The sequence below is a fragment of the Perkinsus marinus genome (genome assembly GCF_000006405.1).
Source record: "Perkinsus marinus ATCC 50983 genomic scaffold scf_1104296932410, whole genome shotgun sequence".
In the NCBI taxonomy this organism is placed as follows: Eukaryota; Perkinsozoa; order Perkinsida; family Perkinsidae; genus Perkinsus; species Perkinsus marinus.
The window spans coordinates 610182-630310 of record NW_003215453.1 but is presented as its reverse complement, the minus strand read 5'-3'; the positions used below and the strand labels follow the sequence as shown (position 1 = coordinate 630310).

Genomic DNA, 20129 nt, shown 5'->3' with positions numbered 1-20129 from the left:
GCATTCAAGAGCCAGTGAGGCCAAAATCGAGTCATAGAGAAACTCAACAAGTGTGGCCCATCTCTAAATTCTCCTCTGATACTTGATACGCTACCGGATGCGCTTGTGTGCTACTCATCCGACTCACCCATAGCTTGCTCAAAATCTTCACGAAGATCTCTCGCAGCTGTTTCAACTAGCCGCGTGAGCTCTTCCAGTTTACGCTGAATTAGAATAAATAACCGGACTAGGTGATTACTGATGCTTCATCCCACATCTGTGCTCACTAATTCTTCTTCCAACATGGCAATCTTGCCACCCTCCAGTTCTCTCAGAGTTTCGTCCAGCATCTTCACCCTCGTCTCGCATGCTCCAGCAATCGACTGTATCCGCGTTGATGCCTTCGGAGAAGTCCCAAAGGAACAGTCATATCTAACATGAACTCCTTCATCACAAACTCCGTGAAACTCGAGCGTGGTACCCCAACCCAAAGATCTCACTCTCCCACGCCTGCCAAGAATACGTCAATTCAATATTCATAAAACGTAAACGAGGATAGATCATCCAATGTGGCGGAATGCGTACCGGCATTTTTGTTCCGATATGCATCGACTACACATAGCCGCTTGCATCGCCTCACTCCACTGTGTAAGCGGAAGACCATGCGCCGAACAGACGGGCACCGATGCGCCCATGCTTGAGGCCATAAGCGGTCTCGATGGCGAAAGCATGGAGCTCCTGAAGACTCAACAAGTGCTTGATCGGTGCAATATATGACAACCCGGACACAACAAACTCTATAGACAATGAGGAACGAAAGGTAGACAAATCACAACCGCCAAGATATTCTTCCACAATAAGCTATCTGTACTATTACTCACATACTAGAATCCTATTTGAAGACTTTCCTACTACATACAGCAGCTTATACTGATAGAATAGACTTCGTACTGTTTACGATAGGAAGTATATAACGTTCGAGTCCGAAGCGTCGACTCAGAAGCTCACCTGCCCCTATCCTCTCGTTGAGCCATCTGGCTTGCACCATTTACACTCCCTTGCACATGCTCGCTGTTCTCCTTGGAAGCGTTCGAGTCCTCCGAAGTAGCAGCCCGTCCTCGTTGCAACTCCGATTCACCAATTGATGCCGATGCAGGTACCTGAAGTAAATGTCCAAAGTGCGCTCACCTACCATCCGAACCGCTAGGCTAGCAACTAGCTTGACAGAGCGATCAACTACTCCTGCTCTACATACCAACAAAGGCACGATGAGAGAACACTCAAGAGAGGACCGCCCGAGACGGCGATCGTTCCTGACAACTTACCTGTTGAGCATCGCTTCGCCGATCATCAGTTTCTTTTGTGGTCAACTTTTGAGCCAGTTCACGCTCGCGTCGCATCGATTGTTCTAATGCCGACTCTAGTTCCGCAGCCCGTTGCGCCAGATTCCGAGATTCCTGATGGAACAAGCGAATCCTCCAAATCGAAGCTTCAAGTGAAAACGACATCTCATGAACAGTAATCGAAATGCTGTAGCCACAGATTATTCCTGATGGAACTACTCGCTACTCAGTAGTTCGCCATGATACCTCCACAGCGCTGCTCACGAGCAGTCGTTGTTCCTCTTCCTTTGCCTTCAGCCTCTCATCGAGCATACCCGCGACCGCATCCCTCACCATCTCAACGATCGACTTCGGGTCTATTCCTGTTTCACTAATACCATGTTGCTCTTTTCTCTCGATGCTTCTGCTTTGCTTGGGCATATCTTGTTCAACCGAGCTGCCACGGAGCACCATCGGAGGGTTCTCCAAAGTGCCCACAGAGTAAGAAGTGCTGGCGGCTTCATTCGGTCGACTTGTCTGTAAAGGCTCAACCGAGGGAATATTCTGACTGTCGGACCTCACATGGAACCAATGTCCTCAACAGTTGATTCAACCACTTACTCCCTAAGATCATCAGTGCGATCGACAGCGACGTTCTCTCGCAGAAAAGACTGGGCTTTCTCGAGGGCCTCATCAACCATCCTAGGGACGGCACCAGCGAGAGAAGTTAGAGGGCTCTCCTAGAAGGCGATAGTTAGCCCGCCAAGAACACAATTGCTCACATCTGTGTGATCCGTCGATTGAACAGGGAGGCTGACCTTCCATGGGACTGTTTGGGTATCGAAGCTATCTCTCTGAAATACCTCAAGGTGGACTTAGACTCTCAATGAAAAAGTTATAGTTTCTATAAAAAGATGGATCGATACGATCTAAAGCAGAGTTCTGCCGCTCTATATATCGCAAGCTATGTGTTGGCTTTAGGCGACTTGGTTCCAAAGCCGCCCTACTAATGCATCTTCATCGTCGATCTCTTGAGTATCAACACTTGCTCGAGCCTCCCTGAAAACACCCGGATGCTGTTTTGAGGATATCTTCATTGACGTACTTCCTTATGAACGTGTCAGAATGAATTACACTACGATCACCGTCGTGTGGTCGATAGGGCGAAATAGATGGTGACCAGCCGCCTTCTACAAGAAGAGCCTTCTAACATGAAGTACGTCTTGAACATACCATCAGCATCAAGGTCCCACTCAGACCGAGAAGCGCTGGTTGTGTTTTCTCCGACGATTGCGAAAGACTTGGGGTCGTCCATAGGGGAGTAGACAATAACGGGCTCACAGACACCGATTCGGAGAGGTTGTTCCTAGAGACCGATCACACAACACCAAAGTTCGATGAAGAGACATACACTTATAAAGAAGGAGCAAGATCATTGATTTTTAGATCCAGCGACCATCGAATTCGATGCTCATCGACTCGTTACAGTCATGGTGACTGAGTCACCAAAGCGGCTTTCCGAGACGATAACAACAATTGGAATTATTAGTGGCTGATAAGTGGATGACCACACAATACGTCAGATCCCCAATGCTCGCCGTAGCTCTCGTTCAAGGGACTCGGGAATGTGCTTGTAGAAGATGCCTCCTGCTTCGTCCCAGTACATCTAAGGATACAAATCGAGCAGTCTTCAGCGTTCTTTGCATAACACAGAGCAGCAGAATTAATCGTCGCACCTCGAGCCCACTAGTCCTGTCAAGCAGGAGTCCTTCCATGCGCTGCTGCTGCTGCTCTCCATTGGTGACACCATAACAGTTACCTCGCCGTGTAACCACTAGGTAATGGGGCGCCTGGCGAGACGATCACAGTGGGAATATGGGATAGGGGAGGGGCCGCTATGCCCCCCGCTACGGACTATACAATTCAGAGATCTATTTAGGGCGGCCGAATAGGGGAGGGGCCGCTATGCCCCCCGCTATGGACTATACCATTCAGAGATCTATTTAGGGCGGCCGAATAGGGGAGGGGCCGCTATGCCCCCCGCTATGGACTATACCATTCAGAGATCTATTTAGGGCGGCCGAATAGGGGAGGGGCCGCTATGCCCCCCGCTATGGACTATACCATTCAGAGATCTATTTAGGGCGGCCGAATAGGGGAGGGGCCGCTATGCCCCCCGCTATGGACTATACCATTCAGAGATCTATTTAGGGCGGCCGAATAGGGGAGGGGCCGCTATGCCCCCCGCTATGGACTATACCATTCAGAGATCTATTTAGGGCGGCCGAATAGGGGAGGGGCCGCTATGCCCCCCGCTACGGACTATACCATTCAGAGATCTATTTAGGGCGGCCGAATAGGGGAGGGGCCGCTATGGCCGCCACCTCTCATCCCCCATCGAAGGATTAAAAAGCTGTCATGTGAGTAGCTGCAATCACATGATATCATCCGATGATAATCATCGTCCTATAAACGAACAGCAGTTATGTTCATTTGAATGGTTGTCAGCTCAACAGATTCAGTTGGCTCTCGAATGCTCGTATGCTTGTTCTTACCCTATCCAGAGTTATCCTGATGAGCTTCACTCCCCCATCCTGACTGACCGCTCGTTCGAGATCCCGAGTGAGATTACGAGGCAGACGGCCGTATGTTAGGACTCCTTTGCCGTCGGAGTGAATCAACACCCAGCTGCGAATGAAAAAAACAACAGTAGAAACGGATTGCAGCTCATGAGCTTCTTTGGGATGATGATCAACCAACACATACTGCACCTCACCAGTTGAACTTCGCATTTCCAAAGGAAAGCCCGCAAATGTTGGGATACTCAGTGAGAGCTCGTCGTAGCGACCGATAGTAGCCTGGGAAAACACTGACCCAAGCTGCAGCATGCGACTGACTTGGTGAATATAGAGAACAACAGTGCCGCGAGTCTGCAGTAATTCCAAGACAATACTCGATTCGTTGTGAAACAGTGATTTTGTCTCTATAGGTCGGCGTTAATGAAACAATCGTTTGTTCCTATCCTGTATACTGCTGAGCTATATATTCTGACGACACCACTACGATTCTAGCTAGATAAAAGCCAGCGATGATCACTACAACAAGATTTTTACTGGATTCAGCATCAGCCCTTCCACGGTCGAGCCATACAGAGCCACTACTAGTGACCAGCGCCCACATCCCACTATGATAGGCGTACTCGAGGCAACTGATCGTCTCACCGTTCATGATAGTTTCTTGAACACAACGAACGAGCTGCGCCTAACAACGCGCCCCTCGAAACGAGCACATCGAAGTGGATACATTCTTATACGTTATTGAATCCCGTACGCTTCCCGAGTAGGCGTGAGATCACGAGATGGTATCGACAGATCAAGTCGGCCGTAGTGGATCGACGATACTAGTCTGCGTCGAACATGCATTCTGGTTTATTAGTGGTGTGGAATGACCTATAATTCATCATTCAGTGAGAACTCATCGTGCCCACTCGACACAGTGATGTTGCTACCAAACCCACTCCTCAGAAACGGAATGCACGCGAACAGCTAACAAAAGGACGTTTTCCTGCTCTTCTATCCACAGTCACGCAGGGAAACAGCAGTCTCACCGCATCGATGGGTGGTTCCGGCCGCCCACTCAGAATGCACCGTTGCGACCGTGTCGTTCCGCAACTACTCGCATCCTCGATTATGAGAAGCCAGGCGTTCCTTGGCGGGAAGACGATGCAGAACTAAGAGCATCGCTAGTACAACAGCTGAAGCTCATCCACGACGAGCCTACTCTCAGTCGGCTTCGACAATCTTCAACAGTTCCTCGATCGTATCTCCATACCATAGATATCAATCTGGCCCGAACTAAGCTAGCATTTTCTGAGATTCATTTACTCAAGTTCCACTGGTAGATTGCAGGTACTCCAAGGCTTATCACCACCAACTGGGTGGATGAAGAAATTTTGAAGCTAGCTCATACAAACGTTATCTCACTCATGAATTAACCACCAACATAACTCATGAGAGATTATTACACAAGCCAATCTAGTAAGATCAACGACAAAGCTGAGCCAACGAACCAAGTAACAATATAACAGGCGTACGACTGATGTGCTCTCGCCTTCATCAACTGGTCTCCCGCTGCTGAGACGTATGCCGTCGAATCTTGAGCGATTGAGTGAATCTGAAAATCCAAAATAAGAAAACCCTCACGATCCGCCACCGTTCAACTGGGTAAAAACGTTAGCTGTATCCATCATCAATACATCTGATTGTTTTCTTCACATTAACAATCAAGAGAGAAAACAGCAGCTAAATCTCAATCTCTTACCAATCCACCCTGGGAAGGTGCTCGCTTCAATATATAATATTTTTATTTATCATTTATGGTAATAATTCTCAATGTACCAATGAGGAGCGAGAATGCCTACCCCGCCAATTTGTTCCATCTGTTCGTTCACCTTCGTGCCCATCACTCCCACAACGTGACTCAACTCCTCAACCTTCTGCTGGGTTGTTCTTGCCTGAACAAACATGATGGACATTTCTCCTGTTCATCACCCTACATGATCCAGTTCGTTCGTATAAGTAGCCAACAGCATCTGACTCTCCATCTCAAGACCAGTATCTTCTCGACTCTCTCTCGCCAACGGAGAGTACCCCTCAGAACTGATAACAATGACTCGCTCAACCAAGCGAATAACATAAGTTCGCTTATGCACAAAAGAATCTACGATTTTCCACGAGTGAAAGTCGAAATGAAATTCTTCCTCTGTCGGTGCTGACCCAATAACGTTGACGGGAATCGAATACGACAGTAAAAGTGTAGACCACCTGGTCATCGTTGGTAGAGTATCAACATGCTTCACTTGTCCCTCTTGTTCTGCCTTGAGCTTCCTTAACGCCTCCACTCGGGCTGTCTCCTTCTCTAAAGCGAATGGATCAGCTTCATACCTACCATCAAGAACATCTTCCTGCTGACAGTTTCAGAAACTAAACGATACCAGAAAACTCTCAAGTTCGAATGGTTAGGATAACGTAATGAAGCTCTCACAAGGTGAGCTCGTTGATCATCAAGAATGCCACGATGAAAGATTAGAGTGAGCCGTTTATTATACCTTTGTTCCCTTTCACTAGACACTTTATGCTTATACATCTGCCATTGTCGCACTTCATCATCTAGTTCCTTAAGGCGGCTAGTCAATATCTCTCTAACAGATCGATAGAAGGCCGGTGCGGACCTGTAAAATGCTTTGCCGAGTATGATAAATTGAAATTTCATCGCATGTTGTGGAGTCGATTCCCATATAGAGTACAAAGATGGAGGAAACCCTGATGCACTCATATTCCTAATCCTCGTATTTTCCTCAACAAATTGTGCGCCTAATTCGTTGAAGTTCCGCAACTGTGAACTAGACTCGTGCGCAGCGAAGGTGGTCAGCATGAGAGTGCTTCTTCTCCCTTACCCTATCATAGATCGTTCCCGCTCCCTCAGTAGAGTACCAAGCCTATCCATAGCAGCACCAGCCTTTTCTCGAGTATCCGCAGCCATACGTTCGAATCCCACACTTGTCGTTTTTCCAGCACGCCAAGTTGACCGATCCGCAGCCAGATTAGCCGACACTGCTGTTATCAATTCTGCAGCTTGACTTATCTATACCAGAAATACAACTTCCCCCATCGCTTATCATCATCAAACTGCTTCCTCTATAGCACTATCAAGAAACCTCAAGAGAATATAAGTCGTATGAAGGTACTTTGTATATCACGATTGCAGCTCCAACGATTCGAATGCAATGAGTAAGTATAAATTATCAGGAAATTCAGGTATCATCGGTCGGAAATCGATACAACAGCTCACTGAGATGATCCTAGCGACCACAGGGATATACTTCATCCAACGAGTGGCAAAACATATGACAACAACAGTCAATAGCAAATAAGATAGGAACTGGGAACTACACTATCGCACCTCGTGCTCAAAACACAACATATCAGAAAGCCCTCACCTGCTCTTCTATAGCATCCCTAGCATCAACCTTCTTAGGGATAGGCGACAGTCTGATGGAGTTCCCTGTGATTTCAGTCATGTAGTGCTCGAACTCCCTTGTAACTTCCACCATAACCGGATGAAGATATTGAACAAAAACTACTATAATGCTATGCGCACACTCGAGACCCCCGTTCACGAGCTCTTCATCCCGCCCCATCTTCGCAAATAGGAACATGACCGCTTCCTCAAAATACTTCTGAACCCATATCATTGAGAACTTGCGAACACGAATTATTTCATTTCCAGTAATTCTATCATAGGATGTTAGTACAGAAATAATCACGAAATTTTACTTCGACGATTAATCCGATCAACTTCCTCATAATAACCACTCAAGAGGTTAAGCACAGTGGATGCCAAAGTTACTCCAACAATCTGACATGGGAAATGAATGAGCAACTTCACAAGCCACCTTGAAGTGCGCTGAGCGAGTGAATTTCGCCGGTCATCACAGGGAGTTGAAATGTCCAGGAAGTTAATCACACTATGCGGGGATGCACTGTATGATTTTAGCTTACCCTTATTATAATGCTCACCAGTTAAAGAACTAGTGCGATAAGAGCAGACAGACATTACCTGCGTGCCAGTGAGTCTTGGTCGGTATAAGAACGCTGACGTACTGCCAGCAAAGGCACCGCCGAGGAGACATGCTGGGATGGCTGAGGGGGAGGGACGAGATGCAGGCTTACTCATGTATGTGGCTCGTGAAGGCGCTAATGCAACTCACAAGGCTGTATTCACTCATTAAGCCCATACGAAAGCAAATACTAGAATAATAACTCCCGCAACTTGAACTATCTAGTATATCACAAGTACTCCTCTCTTCACTCCTACCATATCTAAGAGGCCCTAAACACCTCAACCCGTACCCACCATTCATATGCGTATCATCAATGAGTGAATATCTCGAATAGAACATGAGAAACATCCACAATCCGCCCAGACCTGAGCACTTCCCTACATGCAGCAATCCACGACCGAGGGAGAACCTGCACAATTGCCTTATCAATGACCGATTACCAGGAGCTACACGACGAGTCGGCGCACCATTTCGTTAGTCTGATTCGAAGCCTTAGAGACTCATAGTAGAGTACGGTAGAACCGTGTTGTTCATTCGTATGCACTAGAGAATGACACTATTGGTCCGTGGAGTAGGCCTACGCTCAACTTTCAGTCGGAAAACTCCAATCACTTCATGCAAAGTCTGCAGAGCCACCATCTCATACGTTTTCACCGACAATAATCTCTACCTCCCATCGAACCGCCGTGTAGTCGCTACGGAGGTAGCCGTGACAAGTCCGAGGCACATTCCAGCAGTGAGGCCACGGAATAGACCCTCACCGCTCCTCTCTACCGCACTATGAAGAGAAGGGGGCGGTCGTATCCGAATGATTGGACCTGGAGCACTTCTGATGCACATGATCGCTTCCCCCAGCTGAGCCCAGGGAGATCCGACACTAGTTGCAGGGATTGGTATGTAAAAGGTTCAGAAACCCACCGAATTTTCTCAGTATTTTCATATTGTCATCACCACATGTAGTTGACCGTATGAATATTTTCCCACGCGGCCCTAGAAAGGATAAGATACTAAGTGTGCCCAGATGGTAAGATACCATTGAGGTCCGATTGGGGTACATTCCCGTCGTCCGTCGATTAGCGACTCATGAGGATTTTTGAAATCGAATGGGAGTTCGATTGGCATAGTTGCCCCATCCGGGGAAATTGGTTATGCCGAGACATATCATAGGGTGGCATAGTTGCCCCATCCGGGGGAATTGGTTATGTCGAGGCATATCTTAGGGTGGCATAGTTGCCCCAACCGGGGAGATCGGTTGTATCGAGACATATCTTAGGTTGGCATAGTTGCCCCATCCGGGGAAATTGGTTATGTCGAGACATATCTTAGGGTGGCATAGTTGCCCCGCACTAGAGGTCGATCATACCAAAAGAAGTATTGAGGTGCAGTCCAGCCTTGAGAGTTTCCCCAATATCGTATGAATTCACCACAACCACCACCACCGTCTCGACTCGTTACCCTCAGTTATCGTCATATTAGAGACGTAGATATTGCCTGCCCGACCGTTACCCTCAATATATTCCCTATTAGCAGGTGCAATGAGGATTGCCATTCATTCCCTTATACTCTGAATGAGTCTATACTTCACAGTGAGCAAATAGTCGAACAGAAAGACTCTTTCTGAGGAGGCCCAGGAACCAAGGTATATAGAATTCTTGGACTCCACAGAAGATACGTGGGGCCATGCAATATTGACGATATATTATTGAGGATCGTTACAGACACTATCATGACCACTGCCAGTTCGTGCGTACAACAGTTTTGTAACAACACTCGTCGAGACCCAAACCACTACTACTACCGTTCTTCCCCTTCCGTTCAGCTTCTTCCCGGATCCTCTTCTCCTCTGCCGATTCCCAGCCCAAGAAAGGCATGAAAGCAATCTGAAGACGCCATAATCGAGAATGTACAACAATCCATGAAAATACAGCGGAGCGACGCGTTATTTCACACGATTCCACTCTAGGAGTTCGATTTATATTAATTTGGTACTGTAGAACTTATGAATAGGCGGTATCCTATCATGGGAAGAGAGGCGCTGATAGAGTTCAAGCGGTCTCTGTGCTGTTTCTGTCTACAAGAGCCATTTATATGGGTTCAAGGGATATAACGCATGTTCGAATCCCATGGGCTTCGTGACGTCACGTCACTGACGTGTGACATGTGTAGAGTGTAGGTGGGCGTGTGAAGTCGTCAGACGCCCACTTAGAGGATGTGATAGAACTCGGCACGATCATCTTGAATCTCCGTCAGGGACCTTGGATTATAGCGGCGTTTCTTTCCTGGAAATATGTTACCTCAGGTGACTATTCAAATCCGAGGCAGGTGAATCATCTGGATTTGCCTGTTTTAGATCATGATCCACGTCGTTGCGCTGCACGCACGCACAAACTAGCTGTCCGAGGAACAATTTACGCGGCAACAGCGTAAAAAAGTAAAGCACTGGTTCTGGAACTATGAGCATCATGACGATGATCGGTATTCTTTTGGCCTCCTACGTTGATGCCGACAATAACATCTACTACCCTGTCAATGAGTAAGTAATCGCGAATCACATACGTCCTGGTGATGTATAATCGATTCCCCTCAGATCGAGGAGCTCGATCATTTCTTATCCGGTCCATACCGGGGGTAAGCTCATCACACGAGATAGAACAGCAGAGTTCTCACCTGTGTTGTAGGACCTTATGAAAAACCGACCGGTGAATGTACCTACACACCGCAGAGGATTACGGGTTGTTATTGTTCTTCTTCGACTCCAGCTGTTTTCCTTCAAGTAGGCTGTCATTATCGTTGAGTACCGGATATCCTTGTGTCCAACTTAGGGAGGATACGCCATTGATGCGGTTTGCACTGCATCGTGTAGGAGGCAGTCCGATTGCCCTTTTCCGCCTCCAAACACTCACGCAGTGTGTTCAGATGGGAGATGCTTCCTCAGTTGCAGCAGAGTAGGTTATAGTCCATTGTGCTACTCTCAGCAATCATCATACGTTCTTTCACCCTGAACTGAAAGTAATTGTTTTGCCCCTCAGGATTATCAATGCCCATGGCCTGGAAGGTGCGAGAGGACCGGTGGGGCCGGGGAAGTGTGTTTTTACCCGCAATGGAAGTGACGCCCTAAAGCCTCAACGCAAGGCTCAGGCACAGGTCTCAGCATCCTTTGTCCGGTTCAAACTTTATTCTAGAGATAGATAGCGAGTTTATGAGTTGTTCCTCATGAGTTATCGATCTCTCATTATTTCCGCTATTTCACTCGGATCGAGTGACTCGATTATCGAGATTGGTTTATTCGTTTCAGAACCTGCCTTGCGTTGTAACAGTCACTTCAGATCAATCGCTCTCTAGCGAGAAAATTAAATGTTGTTAAATCAGCCGAGAGTTTCTCGCAGTTAAGTTTCCCGTCCACCTACAGTGATGATAGAGGGTGATTAGACTCTATCGTGGGTGTGAAGCGGCCTCAAGTGGCTTCAACGGCTCGATGTTCAGTAACCGAGATTCTATCATGACAATCGACCACGAGTCGTTCTGAAGCCGACCCTGCTCGCCACAAGGTGAGGCTTTCCTGGGGTGTTGGAGTGTGTGATCATAGACTGGTATGAAGTTTCGAAGAACATATCACTTCTTTCCATCTCTGAGATGGTTCCAATAGTTCTCTTATGAACCCAGTTGTCGAGGCGTGGGCTATTGAATGCCCTAGTGTTACACTGATCTAGCTGGCAGGTTCAGTCGTCATCGAAGTCTACGTCCAAGTCTTAATCTGAAGTTAACTCTTAACTTGTCACTCGCCCGATTTCTCTTTCCCATGGAAAATCGTTCACGGTATTCTTCCCACTAGTGATGATATAGTCAGTGAGTTCATTGAATTCCCTCGTGGTTGTTCACTGGACAACCGAGGAGCGTCCCTCGCCGACCTTTGTAGTAGTTGGTTCCTTACCGCGCACTGTGAAGGATACTTGGCGACCGTTACGGTGGCGGTCAGGGGAATCATATATTGCATTATAACCTCACTCATTGATGTTGATGTACCTAACCCAGATGCTCATTAGTTCTCATTCCTGTTTCCTCGAACTCCCCTTGCTAGTAAGCACGCCCTGCGGCTTTGTACTCATTATGCAGTCCTCCTCCTTCACCACGGAGGTGGTGCGAGAGTCAGCGTTCAGCTCCGCAACCCGTGATTACCCTGCTGTCTTGATTTCACTACAGCTCGCCAATAAGAATGTAAGAGAACCAATAAGAATTCCCTCGAGATTCCCTCAGGATGTTCGCATTGTCACCAACACATGCAGTTGATTATGTACATGTTTTCTGACACTGAAAATAGCTCCCAAGTCGTTGCCGCGGCATTGTAGACATTGCGTGAATCTTCTGCACGCATGCGCATAAGTGTCCATATCCCTTGCATACCATTCTGTGATCAATCACCAAGAGGAAAGCGACATTATTTTAAACTGGGGTTAGTGAGGTGCAACTCACATCACTTACAGACGACGTTACGGCCCGTCGGGCTGAGCCCGGCTCTCTTAGTAGTGTTATTCATTGCGACTTCACGATCAATATGACTTTGCAATTTGCGCCGATCGCACCGACGGTATCAGGGAGAACACTCTTTATTTTTACCTTACCTACCGGGACCAGTTTGCTTTACAAATTAAGGATGCTTTACAGTGTTGAAGTCTCCTTTCCATGTCGGCTGCTGCATCCAGTGGAGGTGTGGGGATCAGTGGGAATGGTCGTAGTGGCTCCTCCTCGTCGGTAGCCGCTGCAGTTCTCTCTAAGTTGTGGATGAGCTTAGACACTGTGTGAGTGACGCTTTTCATGGGGTCTCGTCGGTCATCATTTCTCGTAGGTATTTCTCGAGCATTCCCCCCACGCACGACCTACTACGTATGTTAGAGCGGCTCAAAGAGAAGCCAATCTCGATTGAGAAGAAAGATTCCCCAGAGAGCAAGTAGTGAGTTGATGCTCTCTAATTCTCTCGTGGATGTTGCTTGTCAGTACGGACCTTCCTGCTGATGCGTTTGCGGTCTTATCAGACGGTGAGCTTTTTGAAATGAAGTAACGCGGATCTTTTGCTGTGATTGGAAGTTTATTTCACTGCAGATTCGAGGTCGGCAGTAATTCGGCTGATAAGACTCCTTTGAATGGAACGAAACTTGAGGGTAGGTTGCGCAAAGTGACCTGTTCTGAATCTTACCATCGTGAACCTAAGATACTACTCGACGGACCATCGTGATAAACTTTGCCGCATCCAGTCCGCATGATGATGGCGAACGATGGGACTCTACTGTAAGTGTCGATACTCTGGAGGCTCTGATCGCTTCGCGTGTTCAGATACCGAAGCTCCTTTATGATAGTCGGCCAGGACGGGAATGGATCATGCTTCCGTCCAGCCTGCCCTCGTCGTGTTCAACAAAAGAAGGTGAGGTTTTGTTCCTCGGAAGTATTCTCGGCTTGGAAATTATCAGGTCCACTGAGCGTGAACTGCCTTGATGTGATTAAAGTGGAGGCGATGAAAGACCGCAAAGTCGACCGGAAGAAGATCACTGGGGACGGAGGAGAGGTTGCCGCACTCAAGGGTTGGTTCTTGTTCTTATACGTGGTCGTGGAAGTTCGCTTAGCTCTGCTTGCCGACATTGAGACGCGGAAACTGAAGCTCCTTAGCCCAGTACTGGATAAAATTCAGCTGGACCAAAAGGTGTGTACTCTGCTGTGAGTTGCCGGAGACTGGTGCTTTAGGAGCGTCCGAATCGTCAAGTTTGGTTTGATGCAGACAAGGCTTTGTTGAAGGCGTAAGGGGAGGCAAGGATAGCGGTGTCATTTCATTTCACATTCCATAGCACTGTTGGAAGTCATGTTTGCTTCCCTCAGCTCAGAAGTTTCCTCACTAGTTATAGAATTCAATCTACGAATCGGTGTAGGAATATTGAGAAACCCCTGAGAATTTCCCCTCAAAATTTCCTCTCGGAAATTTCGTATTGTCAAGTTCTATAGAAAGGGAATCGTTTCAGTTATGAGACTTGCCCACCCTCTAGTGTTCACAGTGGGACTCAGCTACCACCGGCGACCAGGCTGTCATCAAGGAAGAGCATCAGTTCTCGAGGAGGGGGAGCAACTTTAGAGTTGCCGCCATTAGATGAGGCATTCCTGGCGACACTTGGCCGAGCTCTTAGGGATGGCGAGGAAGTCCCTGCTCATCCTGATGGGCCGGATGCTGAGGTTGACCTGTGCTGTACGCACGCTGATGGGATATATGATAGAATCGTCTATCCGTTGAAGGTTCGATATGTGGTGATGGAGATGTTGATGATGATAACGCCATTCTTATATGTGACGGCTGCCACTTCGCCTGTCATCAGAAGTGTTATGGCGTCCCTTCGATTCCAGAGCAAGAATGGTAGGTTTGGTGTCGGTGGGCATACAGCGTCATTATGAGGGATAATAGGGATGATATTCCCTCATGAGTTGCTGAATTTATGGTATGAATCTTTTAATAAAAATAATTGACATCAATTCTGTCCGGTGGGGCCGCTATGCCACTCTAGGATGTGCCTCAATGCAGAGAATTCCGTTCATAGTGAGATCATTGATGGGGCCGCTATGCCACTCCAAGATATTTCTCGCTACGAATATTTCCGCTTTTATCAATAATCAGCTCTATCTGGTGGGGCAGATATGCCAAAGCTCTCGTAAGATACGTCCATGTGTCCCTCACCTCGAAGAATCACGCGTCGTTGAATGATTGGACTGAGGCTTAGCAAATGATTTATTGGAATCTCCTGGCGCGTGACTCTTTCTACGTGACGACACTGTTCACGTGAAACACTCGCTGATCTCATAGTGTAACACGAGAACAGTCAGGTTCTGTCGGACATGTTCCGTATTCCCCCGTGACGCCTCAAATCGACCAGTCGGGGAACGGCCAACATGTGTAAGTAGTCTTGGTGTAAGAATGGTCGCAGTAGCTGCATAACTAAGGTACTTTGCGGTCGAGACTCTGAGTTCGTAGGAGGTGGCTTGATGAAGCCTGCAGTTCTTTCGATGCCCGGGAAGATTGCTGGGGCACGAGCAGCAGGTGAGTTGATATTGGTAGTGAGAATGATCGTTCACGGGATTGAACTCGCGATCTCTCGTAGATCCAATATTACCTGCTTCTACGCCCAGTCCGACAACTCCGACGAATTCAAACATCCCAACAGCAGCGTCGGGTTCTCTGGGGGCCTGGGCTCACGTCAAGTGCGCTGTGTGGATTAGAGAATGCTCAATAGACAATCCAACGACCGTTATGGAACCAATAAGAGCAGTGGTGAGTGACCGCATCCTCATTCGTCTCTCAGCCAACTGTGAAGGCGTCAGATTCATCCTTCTCGACGAGACTTGCTCTGTGGTATATGCAAGTCGCGAGTTGGAGCGAAGGTTCAATGCGCCTTTGGGAAATGTAGTGCCGAGAGATCGTTCACACGAGGATGATACACTTCAGGTCAGAATTTCTACCATGTCAGTTGTGCTGCACGATATGGACTTGTTACTGAGGGTACTGGCGGTAACGCTGCCTGGGTAGGTTGAGCGAGTAGGTCCCGGGTTCGATCCCTGGAAGGGGCATTTTTCAGGTAATTTACTGCCCTCGCCACTCAAGGCAGCAACAGAAGCAGGGCAATGCCCTCCTTGCGAGACTGAAAGCTTGGCGGAAGTCGGAACACTTCACACGACTGTCACATGATAAATTCGTAGTTGGAAAGCGTAGACCGCGGGTTCGATCCCGGCACATGTCAGTTTGCCCCCTTCGACCCTCGCCTTGTTACAGCTGCTGGGTTCGGACAGGACACGGGCGACCCTTCATCGATATTCCAATGGCAATTCGATTCTGAGGAAGCTTCTATACGTAACAATAACCGAATTTATTTCGTTATGGAAACTCGTCTCGTGGGGAATTCGCGCATCGTCGAGTGCATGTGTATGTAAACGGAATAAATTTTCGAGGAAACAATAGGAAATTACACCTGATTCCCATTGGAAAATTTCATGGTGAAAGTGGAAATTTCCGCAATTTTCACGGAAAAATTGGTAAATACGCGACTTGGAATGTTTTGTGGAAACCAAGATTGACAGTGTGTTTCCATCGCAGGGCAACTACTCGAGCCTGTAGAACATCTCTGCTCCAACGAGATATCGAGAGCACTGTTACCCCCAATAATACGAGATGGTCGTGGGGACTGCCCTCTCTTGTATCCATCGCAGCAAGCGGGGACTGCAGCTATTACTAACACTGCGGGGACTACTACTACTGGTGATGGGAGAAAGGGGTGTATGCAATGGAGTTTACGTGAGTGGTATAACAAAGCGCGATACGAGGTGGATTGAAAATACTTGGCGAATTATATTGGACAAGTCACATAAAACACATGATTTCTTCTACACGTTATCCACTGCTCACATGCACTTACGTGAAGTGAAATGTTTTTCACATCGAGTAATAGGAGGCGTGGTACACTTGTTAAATCGTATTATACAAAATAAATGGAGTTTCAGCCGTGATATGAAAAACACTAGTGAAAGCTGTATCCAACAACTCACTTCGCGGAATACAATCCTGTGATCGATCGCGGCAACATATACGTCTCATAATTTTCATGGAGTTTACGTTCACGTTAAACGGGTGAAGCTTCGTCGAAAGCGTATCGCTGATGTACATAAACACGAAATTCTCATTTTCTAAACTGTGAACATTGAAATTAGGAATTCACTTCACCGGGGGTGTTGATTAATCATGGTGATGTTGAAAATAGTGACAGGTTCTGTAGGAGCATACGGGATGACCGTCACGGCGCCACGAAATTCAACAGGATCGATGAACCGAAACGGCGAATACTCAGGCAGGCGACCGCACTTGTCATTTCGGTGACTCTCGAGTGTAGGTGTTTTATATCCCGATAAGATCGCTGTTGAAACTGCAGAACAGTTGAGGTCACAAACTCACGCGGCTAGCAGTAGGGAAATGCCCTTGAGTGTTCGTATATGAGGTGTTGTTGCCTTTTAGTATGCGGCCGCTGCAATGAATGTTTGATGAGAGCCGACGGAGCGGAGCTGAGTTCGTCGAGTTATGGTAAGGGAATGGATAAGCTAGTGTGAGGCCTTTTATTATTTTCCATACCACACCATCGTCACATTTCAGAGCCTGCCAGAACTGTGGTTTGACCGTTCACTGGCGATGTTTCCTCCGACCTGGTCTGCCACCGTTGAACGTTTTGGACTATGACGATCCCAAGGTAGGTATTGAACACCGACGATTATGTATGGGTGATTTATTCCAGTTCACATCTGCTATGTATCATTGCCCGTATCCTGTGACATCCCGAAATGAGGAGGAGGGCACTTTCCTGTGCGAACGTTGCAAGTACATTAATGAATTTGGAAAGGCGCGGTATGGCATCAAAAGTGACACTGCTGAGGAAGCCTTGGGAGAAGACTCCACTGCTGAGCACTCTGTGAGGAGACTTCGCTGCTTAGTCAAAATTGAGAATTCTTGTTGCTTCAATCCAACAACATAGGAGAAAAACAAAGATAGGTTTCAACACTCAGTGTTCCATGGTAGTGAATTCAGCTGTAGCATCAAAAGTATAAATTTCATACAATATTAGTCATGAAATGTAACAATCACAGTTACAAGAATAAATAACACAATAAATTTCAACTTCAACTCAACTGAGAATGCAATCGTGAAAGTACTTTATGAATTTATCCAAGGAAAACACCAACGAGATCAACATTTTTCGCGTAATTTCTGTTTCTCAGGCGATAGATGCAGGCAGCAGTGAAGGGTCCGTGAAATTCTCAGACACTTACTGTATTTTGTGTCAACAGCTAGGAGGTCTTCTTGTGCGTGTAGAGAACCCCGAGGAACGGCAATGGGATCCTCATGGGTTTTGGGTATGAACACTTCGTCGTTTTTCCCCGGGTAAAATCGTCACGATAGGTACATCCGCGTTGCGTGTATTGGTTACTGCCAACTCAGTCACTGAGTCTCAATATGACAACTACCCCAATTGATATTAATTCACATGCACTGATTAAATCGATACCGAAAGATGTATAATCATCGTCAGCAAATAATAATTAATTCTCATACCACACCAGGCACACTTCAGCCTATGCTGGATATGCGGTCAACGCTCTGGATGCACTGTGAAGTGTGCTAAGCCCGGGTGCATGTACGGTCTAGTAGATCAACCAGAAAATGATATGTAATGTTTTGATTCAGTCGGCGTTTCCATGTATCATGTGGATGGTACACTGGTTGCCACTTTATCATAAAAAGTTCTTCTGGAGTGGTATGAATAATAATCTGCACGCATGCGCATGATGAAAATTTTCCAGGTTCTCGCGGGGTCAGCGTGTCGACCGAGAAGTGGCGGCTCCACCGCTTCTGGGGGACAGAATCCGGCTATTGACAAGCAAGTCTTGGAAGCTCTCCGGAACGGTAAGATCGCCTTGGAGTGGTATACAATTTTGATTTCCTCAACTGAGCCCGTAAGTTTCCTCACTACATTATGACAATCGATTATGACATTTTGACACACGATTTCGGGTAGAGGTGTACAAAAACCAACGAAAATAGTTTCCATATTTTCACTAAAACATGTGCACATATTCTCACACTAGTTCGCCGTGGAGTGGTATACAATTTTGATTTCCTCAACTGAGCCCGTAAGTTTCCTCACTACATCATTAAAATCCACACACGATTTCGGGTAGAGATGTACAAAAACCAACGAAAATAGTTTCCATATTTTCACTAACACATGTGCACATATTCTCACACTAGTTCGCCGTGGAGTGGTATGCACTTTTATAGGCATTTTTTTCAGAACGTGCACCATTGAAGCGTTATGCTTACTGTTCCAGTCATCGGCCGCCAAGGTTGACAGGGCGGAAGATCTCCAATGCGGTGACTGAGGAGCCCAGAATGCTGTCACTGCCACACTGTGGGGAATATATGTTTGCTTTCCTCAGCTGAGCTCGGGAGTTTCTCCTCTAATGATATACTTCTATAATAATTAATAAGAACGAAAAATTGCCGAAGTTAACACACGAATATCGGTACAAATGTACAGGAATCAGGAATAATTTCCTCTCAGAATTTTCATATTGCCGCCAGAATATGTTGTTGACCATGTGCATATTTTCCCAACTCCACACTGTAAGGAGTTTGTTAGCATTATTATCATCACTTGTTATATTTCAGATGAGAGCCCATTGCACATGCAGTACGCCAACGTCGTTCGTGCCCGTGTTGTAAGTTTAGGAGAACTGCTCGTATTCTCTATTATTTTGCGGTTGGTTTCTCAGTTATTGTTGGTTTTACACGAGTAAAAACGTCATGAATTCATGCAGTATGTAATCGTTCATCATAGATAATAGCGTTTCCCGATATGTTATATCGTAGAATCGTAAAGTCATAAAATAGTAAAATGTTGGATATGTATCATTAGGATTCTCTTCTCAAGTTCACACGGTGTGAATCTATCGTGAATCACACCACTATGAAGAGTTTCGCTCCGTCTTTAGAATACCACGAATTTGTTTGTGCCCATAAATCCAGAAGCAGGAATTACCGCTGATCAGCGTAAGAAGCGAAAGCTCTCCTCCAACGCAGCGTTGCGAACTCCCAAAAGTGAGTTCATATACCCACATTACATTTCTGAGTGACGACCCTTTCAGAATCGGCAAAACGCAAGGCGAAGCGACGCAAATTGAAAAAAGATTCTCAGGAATTATCTACACCAGTTCTTGCTGGTAGCATCATCACACGAGATGGTATCAGTAAGTCCAACTGGATACCGCTCTCGTGTGACTTTCTTTCCCTTCAGCTGAGCTTGTTGATGCTGATGACTGGGAGGGGTCTTGTCCGAAATGTGGCGTGCCGTGGGACCCGAACGATTCTGGGCAACTGATAGGCTGCGACCAGGTTGGTTGTGTTATTCTTGTGGTTTGGAATTGCATTTGTAATTAGTGTGACGAGTGGTACCATATGGCATGTGTTGGTTTGATATCAGCACCGGAGGGGAAATGGTGAGTTCGTTGTGGTGTTATTCTGAGGAGTTTATGTGATGATGCAGGTTCTGCCCGACTTGCACGAGAACGAAAACACCTTCAAGGAAACAGGGTTGACATTATTATTAATACATTGCACTATCATCGACGTCATATTAATA

The 20129-nt window shown here is 46.8% G+C and overlaps 3 protein-coding genes across 3 annotated transcripts; 1 reads left to right on the top strand and 2 right to left on the bottom strand.

Annotated features, from left to right (window-relative positions):
* Positions 1 to 615: 615 nt before the first annotated feature.
* On the bottom strand, positions 616 to 2002 carry Pmar_PMAR022371 (hypothetical protein; the record flags this gene model as incomplete). Its single annotated transcript, XM_002785576.1, has 5 exons — positions 616 to 717; positions 1032 to 1139; positions 1305 to 1436; positions 1587 to 1878; positions 1923 to 2002. The coding sequence occupies 5 exons, from the start codon at positions 2000 to 2002 to the stop codon at positions 616 to 618; spliced, it is 714 nt and encodes a 237-aa protein (XP_002785622.1).
* A 3319-nt stretch (positions 2003 to 5321) lies between these two features.
* Pmar_PMAR022370 (Syntaxin-18, putative) lies at positions 5322 to 7413 on the bottom strand (the record flags this gene model as incomplete). The annotated part of the gene is made up of 7 exons (XM_002785575.1): positions 5322 to 5474; positions 5722 to 5814; positions 5857 to 5959; positions 6125 to 6244; positions 6409 to 6531; positions 6757 to 6944; positions 7300 to 7413. 7 exons carry the CDS (start codon positions 7411 to 7413, stop codon positions 5322 to 5324), a joined length of 894 nt encoding a protein of 297 aa, XP_002785621.1.
* Positions 7414 to 12603: 5190 nt separating this feature from the next.
* Pmar_PMAR022369 (hypothetical protein) lies at positions 12604 to 19990 on the top strand (the record flags this gene model as incomplete). The annotated part of the gene is made up of 25 exons (XM_002785574.1): positions 12604 to 12719; positions 12767 to 12868; positions 12916 to 12975; positions 13021 to 13079; positions 13130 to 13206; positions 13252 to 13339; positions 13386 to 13496; positions 13539 to 13619; positions 14054 to 14149; positions 14197 to 14314; positions 15420 to 15474; positions 15528 to 15644; positions 15691 to 15799; positions 16833 to 16904; positions 16955 to 17042; positions 17090 to 17183; positions 17229 to 17402; positions 17710 to 17844; positions 18292 to 18394; positions 18783 to 18899; positions 19160 to 19209; positions 19483 to 19588; positions 19636 to 19737; positions 19785 to 19882; positions 19928 to 19990. The coding sequence occupies 25 exons, from the start codon at positions 12604 to 12606 to the stop codon at positions 19988 to 19990; spliced, it is 2391 nt and encodes a 796-aa protein (XP_002785620.1).
* Positions 19991 to 20129: the final 139 nt, after the last annotated feature.